Source organism: Prunus avium, chromosome 3 (genome assembly GCF_965620075.1).
Source record: "Prunus avium chromosome 3, drPruAviu1.hap1.1, whole genome shotgun sequence".
NCBI classification, from domain to species: Eukaryota; Viridiplantae; Streptophyta; class Magnoliopsida; order Rosales; family Rosaceae; genus Prunus; species Prunus avium.
The window spans coordinates 39,005,625-39,020,235 of record NC_142286.1 but is presented as its reverse complement, the minus strand read 5'-3'; the positions used below and the strand labels follow the sequence as shown (position 1 = coordinate 39,020,235).

General features: G+C 37.7%; 3 protein-coding genes across 5 annotated transcripts; 2 read left to right on the top strand and 1 right to left on the bottom strand.

Annotated features, from left to right (window-relative positions):
- Positions 1-199: 199 nt before the first annotated feature.
- LOC110757342 (uncharacterized) lies at positions 200-3,756 on the top strand. Its single transcript, XM_021958963.2, has 7 exons — positions 200-797; positions 915-1,001; positions 1,100-1,276; positions 2,005-2,175; positions 2,331-2,543; positions 2,628-2,716; positions 2,793-3,756. The coding sequence occupies exons 1-7, from the start codon at positions 713-715 to the stop codon at positions 3,549-3,551; spliced, it is 1,581 nt and encodes a 526-aa protein (XP_021814655.2). The 5' UTR covers positions 200-712; the 3' UTR covers positions 3,552-3,756.
- A 5,214-nt stretch (positions 3,757-8,970) lies between these two features.
- On the top strand, positions 8,971-9,977 carry LOC110757672 (uncharacterized). The gene has a single exon (XM_021959403.2). The coding sequence runs from the start codon at positions 9,084-9,086 to the stop codon at positions 9,564-9,566; it is 483 nt and encodes a 160-aa protein (XP_021815095.2). The 5' UTR covers positions 8,971-9,083; the 3' UTR covers positions 9,567-9,977.
- Positions 9,978-10,110: 133 nt separating this feature from the next.
- On the bottom strand, positions 10,111-13,746 carry LOC110757433 (RING/U-box superfamily protein). Of its 3 annotated transcripts, none has more exons than XM_021959140.2 (2): positions 12,019-13,746; positions 10,111-10,515 (listed from the first exon to the last, which is right to left on the bottom strand). In XM_021959140.2, the coding sequence occupies exon 1, from the start codon at positions 13,192-13,194 to the stop codon at positions 12,022-12,024; it is 1,173 nt and encodes a 390-aa protein (XP_021814832.1). In that variant the 5' UTR covers positions 13,195-13,746; the 3' UTR covers positions 10,111-10,515; positions 12,019-12,021. The 3 variants fall into 3 exon arrangements, with proteins under 3 accessions (XP_021814832.1, XP_021814755.1, XP_021814909.1); XM_021959063.2 differs by lacking the exon at positions 10,111-10,515 and adding an exon at positions 11,153-11,442; XM_021959217.2 differs by lacking the exon at positions 10,111-10,515 and having other exon boundaries at positions 11,681-13,355; positions 13,485-13,746.
- Between the last annotated feature and the right edge of the window lie 865 nt (positions 13,747-14,611).

The window sequence follows — 14,611 nt, the reverse complement described above, 5'->3', positions numbered from 1 at the left end:
AGGCAAAAAGACAACAGCAATAAACAAAGCACCAAAGGAACATATAATTGAAGTAACTTATAGTAGGCTACTTGCAGGCGTACAGCCTACAAGTCAAAGTTTTTCAGTATGTTCTCCGGCTGTTCCAAAACTGCATAACATCATCTGATGATGATGATGCTATGCTTGCTTTTCCCAAATTTAGGAAGGAACATGAACAACCAACCACAGCCTAGTGATGAAAATGACCCTAATGCCCCTGTCTATGACAACATTTTCTGGGGGAAAGTGAAGTGACTAACACCAACACCACCAACTATAATTAATTAGAAAGCTCGCCCCAGCTCTTTCAGTCTGCTAAAATCCAGATGTAAAAAATAAACCCAACTTGGTTAATAGAAATTTAAGACAAAAAACAGAGTATATGATTCCCTACTGCTGGCTTTCCACAGCAGTGAGACCACTCTCTCTCTCTTGCCTTTACCTTTTCTTTTCCCTTGCACAGAGCTCCACTGTGTTTACTACCAAACCTTCCAAATTCCTTATACTCTCTTTGTCTCTTTTACCTTCTCTCTCTGAAAAAGGTTTCATACTACTGATTAACACGTAGAAAAAGTGGCAGAACATTGTCTGTGGGGTCTCCTACTTAAGTAGGTTTCCTACAAGTTCAGAGCTTCAATCCTCAGGTGGGAGTATTCTGTTCTTTGATGTTCAACTCTGATCAGCAACAACAATGGCGAGGAACTGGGTTGCACTCGTTCTGATTTGTGTGGTTCTCTCCGGGGACTTTTCATCCGCATCTGCCAGTCCTCCTGCAAGTGAGTATTGACAAGCATACGCCCATTTAAAGTTAAAGTTTGCATTTTGATCACACGCTGCTTCAAATTTGTCATCGGCTTTATCCGGTACTTTTGTATTTTCCTAAATATATGCAGAAATTTTAACTGGGGTTGTCTCCAATGTGTTCTCTGCTCTTGTCAAATGGCTCTGGTCACTGAAATCCACCACCAAAACCGGCACAGGTACATTTTCCAGTGGCCCCCTATTTTGAGGTTGTTAATGTGGTAATTAGATAGTATGTTGTTTTGCAATGGTGATGGGAGGTTTTCAAATTTCTCAGCTGTTTCTGGCCGTTCGATGGTGAAATTTGAGGGTGACTATACGGTGGATACGGTGTTTGATGGAAGTAAGCTTGGAATTGAACCACACACAGTTGAAGTATCCCCAAGTGGAGACCTTCTGGTGTTGGATTCTGAAAATAGCAACATCTACAAGATCTCAACGCCATTGTCTCGGTGTAAGCCACTTTTGCCACGTTAATTTTTGGATTATGCTATTAAGTCTCTGCATCTCTTGTTTGCTACCACTAATGTATATCCAGGGACCCAATTCTAGCTCATCCTAATAGTTAAACTTTCTGTTTGGCTTGATGTACTTAGGACATTGTTTTCTGATTCCTTTCTTGCCTTCACCTCTAGCCAAATTCGAAATTCACTTTTTACTGTTGCTGCTTTTATATTCTTTTGTTTAGTGGAAGACTCTACTTTCTGGATAATCAAGTGCTATCTTTTTGGAGATTTTCTATCTTTTTCTTTTGGTTTGTGACCAGGATTCTCTAATGACCAGTTAGAGTTTTTTGTTTACTCATCTTATATTTCTTTTTCATTTCCCTAACCTAGATTAAAGGACTTTGTGTGCTTTCACATGGGAAACTTGTCTCGTTATTTATTAGTTAATGATTCCCAATGACACTTTTTCTTTCATAATTTCAGCTTCATTTGCATTGTTAGGATAATCAATTTTCAAAATATAAAAGAAAATAAAGAAAAGATGAACTTCCATATTTCTTTGATTTTATATTGATCAGATACACAAACAAATTGAGTTCTGCACTCTTAAAATCTTCTCACTTTCTACAAAGAAAAAATTTCTTCATCAGTTGCCTATTAAATGCTTGTTATCTGTTGAAATATTTCGGTATAGCCTATCATTCTTTTATATGCTGAATGAGAGGATGATATGCAGATAGCCGACCCAAGCTGATTGCTGGATCACCTGAAGGGTACTCTGGGCATGTGGATGGGAGGCCAAGAGAAGCAAGAATGAACCACCCCAAAGGGCTGACTGTGGATGACAGAGGAAATATTTATATTGCAGACACAATGAATATGGTTATCAGGAAGATAAGTGATGCCGGTAAGACTCTGGATGTTCAAGGCATTATTTTGGTTAAGGAATGGCCTCTTTCTTCTGTTATCATGGTGTTCAAGTTATGTAATGGCAAGAAACACTTATATCACCAACAGGAACAGGCTTTTAGAGCAATTTGAATTAAATTTTCCTTTCTACAGGGGTCACGACAATTGCTGGTGGAAAATCGGGCAGAGGAGGTGGTCATGTTGATGGTCCAAGTGAAGATGCAAAGTTTTCTAGTGATTTTGACGTGGTATACATTGGCAGTAGCTGCTCTCTTTTGGTTATAGACAGAGGAAACCAGGCAATTCGAGAGATCCAACTCCACTATGATGACTGTACTGACCGCTATGATGGAAGTTTCCATTTAGGTATAACTAAACAGCTTGAAATTTCAACCCTTTGATTTGCTTTAGGTGATGCAGGTATATAAAATTTGTCGTCCATCATTGCAGGAATAGCAATGCTGATTGCAGCTGCCTTCTTTGGTTACATGCTGGCATTGCTGCAGCGTAGGGTGCAAGCAATGTTTTCTTCAGATGAGGTAAGCCATCACAGGTTTCATATTTGACCTTGTCTTCAATATTTCAACCCAATTCCAAATTATTTTGAATCTACAGGATCGAAGAACTCCTATGAAGAGAGATGCACCAATGGCACCATATCAGAGGCCTCCTAAATCTATCAGGCCCCCTTTAATTCCACCTGAAGATGAACCAGAAAAACTAGATGATGGTTTCTTTGGTTCACTAGGGAAGATTGCTGTTAACACTGGCTCGTCTGTGGCTGAAATCTTTGGGGGATTGTTTATGGGATCTAGAAGAAAGCCCATGCATTATCAGATTCAGCAGCAGTATCATCAAGCTAACAAACATTCAAATGCATGGCCTATGCAAGAGAGCTTTGTGATTCCAGATGAAGATGAGCCTCCGTCAATAGAAACCAGAAGCCCAACCCCAAAGAAAACCTACCCCTTTATGACCAAAGACCAGGACAAGTCCCACCATATGAAGCAAAGTCAAGCGTACTATAATTCATGGGATGGTGAATATCACCAACAGCAACAACATCAGATGCAGATGCAGATGCAGCAGCAGCAACATCAGATGCAGATGCAGCAACAGGAACAACATCAGAAGCAGATGCAGCAGCAGCAACAACGACAGCAGCAGCATCACAGGCAATACTCATCAAGCCCGAAAACATTCTACGAGAAGAGCAGCGAGACAAATGAGATTGTGTTTGGGGCAGTTCAAGAACAGGATGGACGACGTGAAGCCGTGGTGATAAAGGCTGTAGACTACGGAGATTCGAGATACAATCACCACAACATTCGACCGCGCTTCAACTATATGGGTTATAATTCCTCTGGTTATTGACTGTCCATCGAGGAACACAAGAATATCCTTTATGTTGTATGGGAGGTGTGAAGATGAGTTGTAGGGCTTTGCTGTTTGTTATAGTTCCTTTCCTTATTTTCTCAAGGAAATGTTTAAGTTTTATATTGCAAAGCTCTAAGTTAGATGTGTATTTTCCTTTTTTTCGAAATCCAAAGAATCAAGCTAGTCCTGATTTTAGAGCTCATTGAAATTAACAAGAAATTAATTTAATCTCTTGGTTCTCATTCTTAAACAACAGTGAGTGGGGTCGCAATGGTAGCCTAGGTAGGATTTTATCAAACGGTTAAACACGGGTTCAAAGCTAAAACTTTTTTCGGTCTGGGTCAAAGCTAAAACTTAACTTCTTCCAAATCGAGTGACTCTGAGCAGAAATGACATTCGAAAAGTCAAAATTGCCCTGAAGTTTATCAGCGCTTCAGTGGCAGGATCACCTAACAAGTCGAATAGGTACCCTTAGTGGACCATTACCCAAATTATTCTTTTTATTTTATTTTTAATTGAATTATTTTTTCTTCTCAAAGTAGTCTTGTGGTTAGGTTCGGGTTTGAGAAAGGTTTGAGACTTGGATTTAGGGGTTGGGGGTTCAAATTCATTTTTGGAATACTAAAATAATTTTCTAATAATTGAAACTATTTTAAAAATATATTCGGAAATTAAAAATAATTTTAAAGTCCACAAAATTATTTAAGATAAGTAAATATAATTAATTAGTATTTACTAAGTAATTTATGAAATTAATTAAAATACTAATTATTCATTAAATTAATATAATTAAAGAAGGCTAATATATTACTTAATTGCAAATATTGAACTAAACAAACTCAGTTTGTTAATAAAAAATAAAAAATAAGGTTCACAAAATAATTTAAAATAATTAATTACTATTTTTTAAGTAATTTATGAAATTAGTAAAGTATTTAAATACTAATTAATCACTAAATAAATATTAATTAAATTAATTAAAAAAATGATAAGATATTACTTAATTACAAAAGTGAAAACCATTTTGTGCAGTATAGCCGCGCGGCTATACTATTTAAATATTAATATATTTTAAAAGAATAGCAGCGCGGCTGTACTGTTAAACTATTTGAAAATATTTAAAGGGTATAGCCGCACGGCTATACTCTTTAAATTTTAATATATATTTGTTAGGATCAAAGCTAAAACTTAACACATCTTCCAAATCGAGTGACCTTGAGCAGAACTGAAATAGGAAAAGTCAATATTGCCCTAAAGTTTGTCAGTGATTCAGTGGCAGGATCACCTATAAGTCGTATAGGTCCCCTTAGTGGACCATTACCCAAATTTTTTTTCAACAAAATTTAATTGAATTTTTTTTCTCTCATTTGTCCCTTCCATCTTTTATCTCTTTTCTCATTCATCTCGATTTCATCTCTACTATTATAGAGCGAGGCGAAAACAGTTGGTGTCACAGGCTTCACCAAAATCTTGACTTAAACAAACATGGCCAAAATAAAGGACAAAAAGTAAAAATACTAACGTCAACAAACAGCCCAATATCATATAATTTTGAGCAACCATATATGGCCCATCTTTGTAATTTCGCTCTTAACTTTGCATTTCAATTTTCCCTTTGATAATTGATTATAAAAGAAACGCGTTACGCAATTAATAATAAAAAACGAAACCAAATACGTAACTTGAAAGAAAGAAATAGGCTTTGTATTAGAATGATGAAGAAATTAAAGAATGCAACTGTTTTACACAAGTATAACACGTTCTGTGCTAACTGGATATTTGAGCCTTAAATACTAAAGTAGCTAGCACAACTTCATTTGTGTGCACCATATGAGGGACAAACAAACTAGAGATTGGAACATTAGTGGCCTTCACCGGGGCTTGGACCAGAATTCTTGACTCCCCAAAGGGCAAGAACATCACCCAAGTAATGGCCAACCCCTCCCGGGCTCGAACCGGCCTTCCTCGGGTTGTGGTGGAGCTGGTGGCCCCGGTGGTGATGATTCTTATAATGATGAGAAAGAGGACGGGCTTCTATGGCAGCAGCTAGCAAAACGAAGCTCAGGACAAGTAGGGGAACGAGGAAACGCTGGAGTTTGATTTCTCTGGCCATGACTAAAACTCAAGAACTAAAGTCGCTGGTTTTGTTTTGTGGTATAGGTAGCTAATGGGTCGAGGATTTTCGAGTTATGAAGTTTGGTAGAGTGGGGTTTGGTATTTATAGGTGAAATATGCGGTGAGCTTGTTTGACTAATAAAAAATGAGAGAGGAAAAATTAGAATGCCCGTTCAAACACGTATATGCGAAATGGTTCCAGGTGAGGAAGCATGAACGAAATTTAAATCCATGGAGACAGATTCAACATGGGCTATATAGCGTGGTAAGGTACTATTAATTTGAATATGTGTGCCTGGTCGTCTAGGTTTTTTTCTTGCTTTGACCAAGATTTTCTCTTAGGACTTAGCCGCGCAAAGAATATTCAATTTAAGCAGTTTGACTTGTCACAAATACAACTCTCTCACTAGTTAATTTCAAAGTCTGGTTAAGCGCTGCAATATGTTGATAATCTGAGTTTTTGCTATGTGACTTCCTGCTCATTGAAATATACATACGTTTATGATGACTAAAAAGAATTGACTGATTCAGCAGGAGAATATGCAAACATATATATATATATATATATAGGAAGCGTAATTTCGAAGTGCTGCATGTTGATCATCAAGTCTTTGCAACTTTAAAAAATTTAATTATTTTTTAGTAGATATATTACTTTCTTTTTCGTTTTTTGATTAATAAAAAAAAAAGCGATAGTATTTTATTAATAAAATAAACAAAAACAAGTACAGAGCAACTAAGGTGCCGAATATTGATACAACTTCTACAGTGACCAAACGCTACAACAAGTTGAATTGATCTGCATCAACAAACCAAAAGCACATTGTGACTGTCTAATTTTGATACATTAATATGTAAATGACTAAAGAGATTAATTTTTAACTTTTAAAATTGATCATGTACGTAGTCTAAATAAGCTTTGAATACTTAGTAGTTAAAGCCATATAGGAGTAGGTCAAGTTTGATTCGACTTATTCCAACAATAATTAACAATGGAAACTTATACCAAGTACCCGCAATATATATCCAAGATGCTGTTAGCTATAGGCTTTTTCAAAAAGATCCATCACTTAAGATAAGGAGACTGGTCATCCTTGAGATTTTTTTATTATTTCCTCCTATTATGTGGCATGCAAAATGAGGTAATTAATTATAATAAGAGAGAGGAGATGTTTTCCAAAATATCAGATTTGACATTCATAACACGCAGGAGGAAAAAGAAGGGAGAAATTTGAGAGAGCAACCTGGTCATTATAAAATTGGTGAAGAAAGAAAGAGAAGTTGATCTCCTCCAAAGTCAATAATGTGCTTAATGTCCAAGCCAAGAAAGAAAAAAATTGCTTAATGTTAATATATTAAACGTGCTTCATGTTAGGTTGATTTAGGTGTATTTAATTGGGATTTTAAAAGATTATTTTGGGATAAATAAGTCTTGTGGTATTCAATTAAAACTTTTAAATGATATAAAAGAGTTTTATGGTATTCCATTAAGACTATTAGGATTTTCAAAAGAGAGTGACCAAATCTAATGGTATTTAATCAAGATTTTAATCAATTAACAAAAAGTCTTATGGTATTCAAAATCTCGCTAATTTCAAAGGACTTTTTTAAATGTGGAATTGTATGGGAGTTTTTAGTGGGAAATGTAAATACTAAACCCTATCTCAAATCCCACCATAACCCATGAGACTTTCCATATGGGATTTTTTTTTCTCTACTGGTGTTGAAGAAGGTTTCATCAAGCCAGTGATGTGCTCGGCATATAGTTGGAGATGGTCTTTTACCTAATTGATATGTGATTCATTAACACTTCAATTGTGTGGAAGAATCTATTTATTGGACCATTCGCCTTTTCATCCTTATTATGTACTTCGTTACTTTAATTTGATTTCTTCATATCTATTCATCCATAATCTTTCATGCACTGGCAGATCCATAGAGGCGTAAGGAGGTGCAACTACACCTCCCCTTGCCTGAAAATGCATTGAAGATGCTGGAGTAAATATATGTGATTCCTATTATGTGGAATGCAAAATGAGGTAATTAATTATAATAAGAGAGAGGAGATGTTTTCAGATTTGACATTCCTAACACGCAGGAGGAAAAAGAAGGGAGAAATATGAGAGAGCAGCCCGGTCATTATAAAATTGGTGACGAAAGAAAGAGAAGTTGATCTCCTCCAAAGCCAACAATACAATGTGCTTCATGTCCAAGCAAAACAAATTAATGTGCTTCATGTCCAAGCCAAGAAAGAAAAAGTTGCTTAATGTCAATTATTTTAAATGTGCTTCTTGTTAGGTTAATTTAGTCAACATATTTCCGTTGACAAAATGGAAAGAGATCCATGGAAATCTAATCTTCACAACGTGTATTTATTTTTAGCAATTTTTACAAAAATAGCCAGAAATTAAGGAGAGAAAAAGAACAGAAGAGAGAGGTGACAGAAATACACGTATGTCATATATTCTGCCATTTTTTCTTGGCCAGAATCCAGATGCATGCAACAGGTTGCGCGCGCGCAATGCCCAATGCCCAATGCTGCTGCTGATCAATTCATTTTCTAAGTTGAGTTAAAAGCAGCCAATCTATTTAATAAAATTAATTAATTAACAATAAACAAGCTCCTAATTGATGAACCCTCAGAATTATGAATATGATTAAATCAGAGATTCCTCATAGTATAATATGATTATACCACCACCGACTATTGCCTATTTGATTCTTGGATGTCAGTTAATGCTTTGGCGCCAAGGACAGACAACGGAAATTAATTACGAAATGACAAAAACATAATCAAGCACGGCATACAATCATATGAGCGATACAAACTTGTATAACACGAGAATAACATTGTTTTGCTATTTATAATTAATTACGTTTTATCACACGTGATAAGAATTTAATATAACGAAACGTAATTGGATGGAAATAGTAAAACAATGCTATCTAGTGACATTCAAGGCTTTTGTCATATGACCTGGCTTGTGGCGCCACAACGGGAGCTCTTTGCTAATTAAAATCACCAAATTTGGGCGTTAAGCAGTTAACTTACACATCACATATGACAATAATATCAAGTTAAAAACGTAAAAGATGCATTTCTGTATCTGTTTTTGTTTAACAAGCTAAGTACGTACAAACATGGAAGCCAAATACTATAGGGAGGAGAAGGAAAGCCCCGTAATTGACACCTGGGGGCCGGTAATGCATTTCATGTCCAGCGAGATTTCGGTTACAAACCTAGAGACCTGTATTTCTCACAAATCATATATATTCGTATACAAACACAAACATAAACAGACCTGAGACCGACCCAACCAAAGGGCTAGGGCTTGCAGAAACACAAGGATTTAAGGACCCTTAAATCCTTAAAAAAATTCTGATAGATTAAGAAGCCCTAGCTAATTGTCAATAATGCCGTCGAAAACCGCCGCCTACCACGCCGTTCCACCTCCAAAACCGGACCTTGCCGAATCCGATGATGTCGAAGAGTTGATGCCCGCCAAGACAAGCGGGTGCTGTTTATGGATGCCCTGCTTCGGCTCCGAACCGTCCTCCAGCGACGGGTCCTGGGAGCGGATCCGGTACAGCGGCGACCACGTAGATCCGTGGTGGAACCGGGGCTGGAAGAAGATCCGGGAGTGGTCCGAAGTAGTGGCGGGCCCCAAGTGGAAGACCTTCATCCGCCGCTTCAACAAGAGCACCGCCAACAAGCGCTCCCCCAAATTCCATTACGACCCCATGAGTTACTCCCTCAACTTCGACGAGGGCCCGGGGCAAAGCGGTAATTTGGACGACGATTACTTGTACAGGGGTTTCTCCTGTCGGTACGCGTCCATTCCGGCCTCCGCTAAGTCGTCCATGGATTTGGGGAAGGACGGGCCCTCATTCACGTGAGAGTCGCATGATGAGAGAGAGAGAGAGAGAGAGAGAGAGAGAGTGTGTGTGTGTGTGTGTGACAGTGCGTGTGAATGAGAACGAAGGAAACGGAGGGATATTCGGTGCGCCGCGTGCGCTAACGTGCGCTGGCGCGGAGTTTTGCGGGAGAGTTGAGACGGAGACGGAGGAGGAGGAGGAGGAGAAGAGAGAAAAGCGCGGCGGTTGACTATTTTGCTTTTTAGGGACCCGTGACTGTCGGTTGACTCGGGGGTGTAGGTTCAGATTTTTTTCCATTTTAATTGATGTTATATTTTGACCGAAGTAAAAAAGGGAAAAAATTGATGTTCTTTTAATTAGTAAATGGAATAGGCTCCATGAAAATGGAACAATTGATTTCTAACGAATTTTGTGTATGTGAAGGTAAGGTTTGTGGTTAGGTGCAAAACAAACATTACGATATATAAAAAAGGTTTTAAGTAATTACAAGTATAGCATGTGTTAAGCCAACTGGATATGATGGTAAGTCCATCCCTTTTACGGAGAGGAGCATTCGAACATGGCCTAACACATCAATTATCTATATAATTAAGCTTCAAGGTCAGTAATCATAGTGTCATACAATCTTGTATTCTTTTCTGGCTTACTACCTTTAAGTGATGCAATTCCCTCCTTTTTCGTTGCATTATTTCCTCTGTGTTTTCGAGTGGCGTTGATACCTCCTCGTACATGCAAATTTATAAAATCCAATGGACTGGAACTTGTTAATTATTAGGGCCCTACTGATTTGCCCATCATGCTCTCACTCATTCACTCACTCACTCAGCTATCTTTATTTCCCCTTCTCATCACTACTGTCTCTTCTTTCTGCAAGTCATCCCCATCCCCCATCATCACCACTTTCTTCATCCACCATTCCATTATTATCTTTTCTTTCTGGAAGCACCTTCCCAATCACAGGGCATTTCGTCTGCACATAGATAAGTGTAGGTTCACGATTCATCACACACACACACACAAGAAGAAAAAAAAAACACAGACACGAGTTACGCTGACAGTGTGCCAACCTCCTTGCATTCTCATCTTCATACATTAGAGTAATTAGAAAATCAAACTTGGCCATCTTTATAAAGCGACAACTGGGTCGGGCTTGGCCTATGTACAATAATACTACACATCCTAAGCTATAGCCTATATATAAGGGACGAATCACTAATGTCCTATATTTTTTTGTTTTTTTTTGTTTTTGGGGTCAACATCACTAATTTATCTTATTCTGTGATTTTAGTTGGCCTGTCTGGACATCCTAATGTTACCTATCAGCGGGAATATGTGGAGCGAGCTCAAATAAAATAAGACGTTGGGTTGGCGCCTTGGTGACCGTGTGCTGCATTTTCCTATTGCGGGGCCTTAAAAACAAAACACCATAATTCAAGTTCACCATGAATTGAATTCAATATCTACATATTCGAATGCAATCCCAAAGTAAACAAATAAACTAATGCCATTCAAATCTGTTTCTTGGTACAAATTTGAAGTTTTTCACTAAAAAAAAATATGTTTTTATCAATATTTTAGCATTTCATTTCTAGCAATTTTCACATCTTATCTAAATCTTACCCTATTTGAATTGAAATTGAAATTAACACAAGGGATACAATGTGGAAAACCTCTGCTCAATTTTTGAAAATTATGAGGGAATTGATTTCAACATGGCCACATGGGAATGGCAAAAAGTGACCCCACTACAGCCAACATTTGAATAAAAAGTTTCTCATTTCAGGAAAAGATTCTGTGAGTACAGAGCTTTCGTGGATCCCACCACCACTGCAACCCTGTCCAACTTCCCTACCGGTAAATTATGTCTAGTATGTTAAGATTGCATTCACATTATTCTCTGAAAAAAGAGAGATAAGATTTCCCGATCAATGCATCAAAAGGCAATAAAATAAAGCAAATGCACAACCACAAAATTGTCAATTCAGGGCAAAGGTCAAAACTTGTAAGAGGAGAGAAACCTTCTAGCTGCAAACATTTTAGTTTAGACTCATTTCCATGGACTACAACAGCATTTGCATTTTTCCAGCCAGGATAACTTTGGTAAACTTGCAATTGAGGTAAAGAAAAAAAGAAGCTAAAGCAATCCCTGTGATCAGATGAATATTTTTTCCTTTTTGTAGCACACAAGTGTTCATAACTTTGTCCCAACAACAAGAATGACATAACCCATATCTCAGATGGTGTTCACCAACAGAAAGCCAATATAGTCATTCCCTAAAATTAGAAAACGCCTTCTTCACAAGACATTATATATCCTGGTTTGGTTTCAAAGGGCACGATATGGCACACAATCAATCATCGCAGATACATAATTAGCATTACAAAAAATTTTGAGAAGGAAAAACTAGACTAAGGTGTAACAAGCTTTGATCATTGGACTATTAAGCAACCAAGGAAACAATAAATAAAATACCTCTCATTCTGCTCGCATTCTTCCCATCCATGGCAAGTCTGTATTAAGAGAGGAAGGCATACCCATCTGTGTATCAATAGAACTCGAAAACTTGCCCTTCTTTGACCAGAGCCAGATCTTGGAAACAGAATAGCTTTCACCCTTAGTCACACTACTGATCTTCTTTCCCTCCACATCACTATCAATTGAAGGATTACCATCGCATTCTATCCCTCTTGTTAGCTTTATATTGCAGTCTTGTTGATCATTCGATAAGGGAACCTGAAGGTCTGAATCACCAAGCACATACTGATATGAACCCATTGAAAAACATCTTCTTGCATCCAAATTACTGCTACTAGTCTCTCCTACTCCAGTCTCCCCTCCTACCTCAACATCTACCTTTCTAAATTTGCCAAGTCTCACAGGCAAAATCCCATTTTCAACAACAATTTCCTCAATGTCCATGGTCTTTTGCCTAGTAGTGAACCCGTTTTCTCTATTACCAGGATACCCTTCTTCTTCTCTATACTCATCAAAATCAAAAATTGGGTTTTGAACCGAATAATCGGGATTGAAGAGGGTACCCCTACAAAGAGGACATGTTGAATTTGACAGTAGCCAAGTATCTATACAGTTGATATGGAAAGCATGGCTACACGTAGGAAGCAATCTGAGCTTGTCCTTTTCAGAAAATTCACAAAGACAAACAGAACAATCAAACGGCTCTTTCAAACCCACTATGTCTCTATATTGGAAAACAGGAAGAGCATCAATAAAAGCTTGATCAAGACCAGAATCATGAAGGTGGAAGAGTTGCTGCAGCTGTCTCTGAAGAGCATCAGAAGTAGAAAGTTCTGGGTACCTATTAGACTGAGGAGAAGAAGGTGAGGAAGATGGGTGCTTTGTAAGAAATCTAACGAGCAGGTGCAGCAAACCAGAGATGAAGAACAGTACAGCCAGAATTACTATTATAAAAAGAACGGCAGGACTTATTTTTGTACCAGATGATACTGGTGGATTCGAATCTCTATGAAAAGTAGCAACATATGGGGGCGAAGAGGGAAGAGAAAAAGGAGGGGGGTAGCTCAAATAACCATCTCTCAGCTGGATTTGATGCTGAACCCAAGACATCTTCAAATGGGTGTGGCCTGAAAACCATCTAAGATCTTTTCCTTCTGACATTCGACAGATCATATATATCGTTACAACCAAAGACCATGCTCTTCTCTACTCAGAGATCAAACACAAACCCAACTTATTTTGCAAGCAAGCGAAGCTAAAGTCAAGAACTTTTTCTTCCATCATCACCAGAGTTTCATGCCGCCAACAACTTTAGAACATGGCAGTAGCAGTAACTGCCCAAATGGTGCCAAAATTTACTCAACTTCTTTTGTAAGTATGAATTCAATTTCCATATCAAATTGACTGATTATGCGAGAGAAGCTGACAATAGAATATATGTAATGAAAAAAAATGGAGCATACCTAACTTGATTCCGGGAAGTCCGCCATTCATGTATTTTCAAAAGCTCTGGAACTTGATGATGCTCTTGCTTTGTTTTGCAACAGATAACCCTAAAGACTCAGGCTTTTTGAGGCACTTAAAATTATATAGCGAAAGAGAAGAGGAAAGTGAGCTTGGGGTTCCTTTCTCTTTCTCTTTTCTCTCTCTCAAAGTGTCGCTTTCTCTCTCCAAGTTCTTGATTGAACCAGTGAGGCCAGAAGGGTGACAGGGGCGAGAGTTCCTAAAGTGCCAAAAAGAGGAACTAAAATAATGCTCCACCTGCTCGTGGGAGCGCGTGAGGGTGGTATGGTCAACCGCAAGCGACAAAGTGCTAACCCTCAAAACATGGGCTTCGAGGTGGGCCTGGCCTGATTTCAAAAGTCATTCCAGTGGATTAGGGTGTAGGATAACGAACCAGGTGGCTGAGTTCTTTTCTAGGGCACACCCAAGTGGCTGAGTTTTGTTAAATTAAATTAATAATGACAAAATTTTGGTAGTGTTAGAGATGTGACACCCAATCTAAATTTTTTACTCAATTTGTATAAAGAATCTCATATTTATATCCACAAGTTTTTTTTCCATTTATTTTATTTTTTTCTTCTAGGGCAACAAGTTTTAGGCAAGTGGCTGAGTCTTCTAGGCCAACTCTTCTTTATTATGATGTAAATTATCAACTTAAATTTCTTACGCAATCAATGACCTAAAAAGAGGGGAAATTTAAAAATTTGAAGAACATGGGCTAACAAAGAATTTGGTTGATTATAGTTGTACCTATATTTAAATTCAGCTAATATGTTACAATTATTGAGCATTTAGGTTAAAGATATAACGTGTAAGAGGGTTTAAATGGGGTGTGCCTTTTTTTGTTGTATTTTCAAAGACATTTTCTATTGAGAGGGGCCATAGCATGCTAAATTCACACACATTATAGGGATGCTAGGACTCGAACCTAGAACTTTTTCTGGAGGAGCAATTGCTCTGAACCACTATACTAGTGGGTCCTTTACAATGGGGTGTGCCTTTAAAGTATGAAAATGTGAACACTTTATCTTTAGTTTAAAGGCAATTAGGTGAGGGTTTTGGATAACAATCACATTTTAGTTGGAAA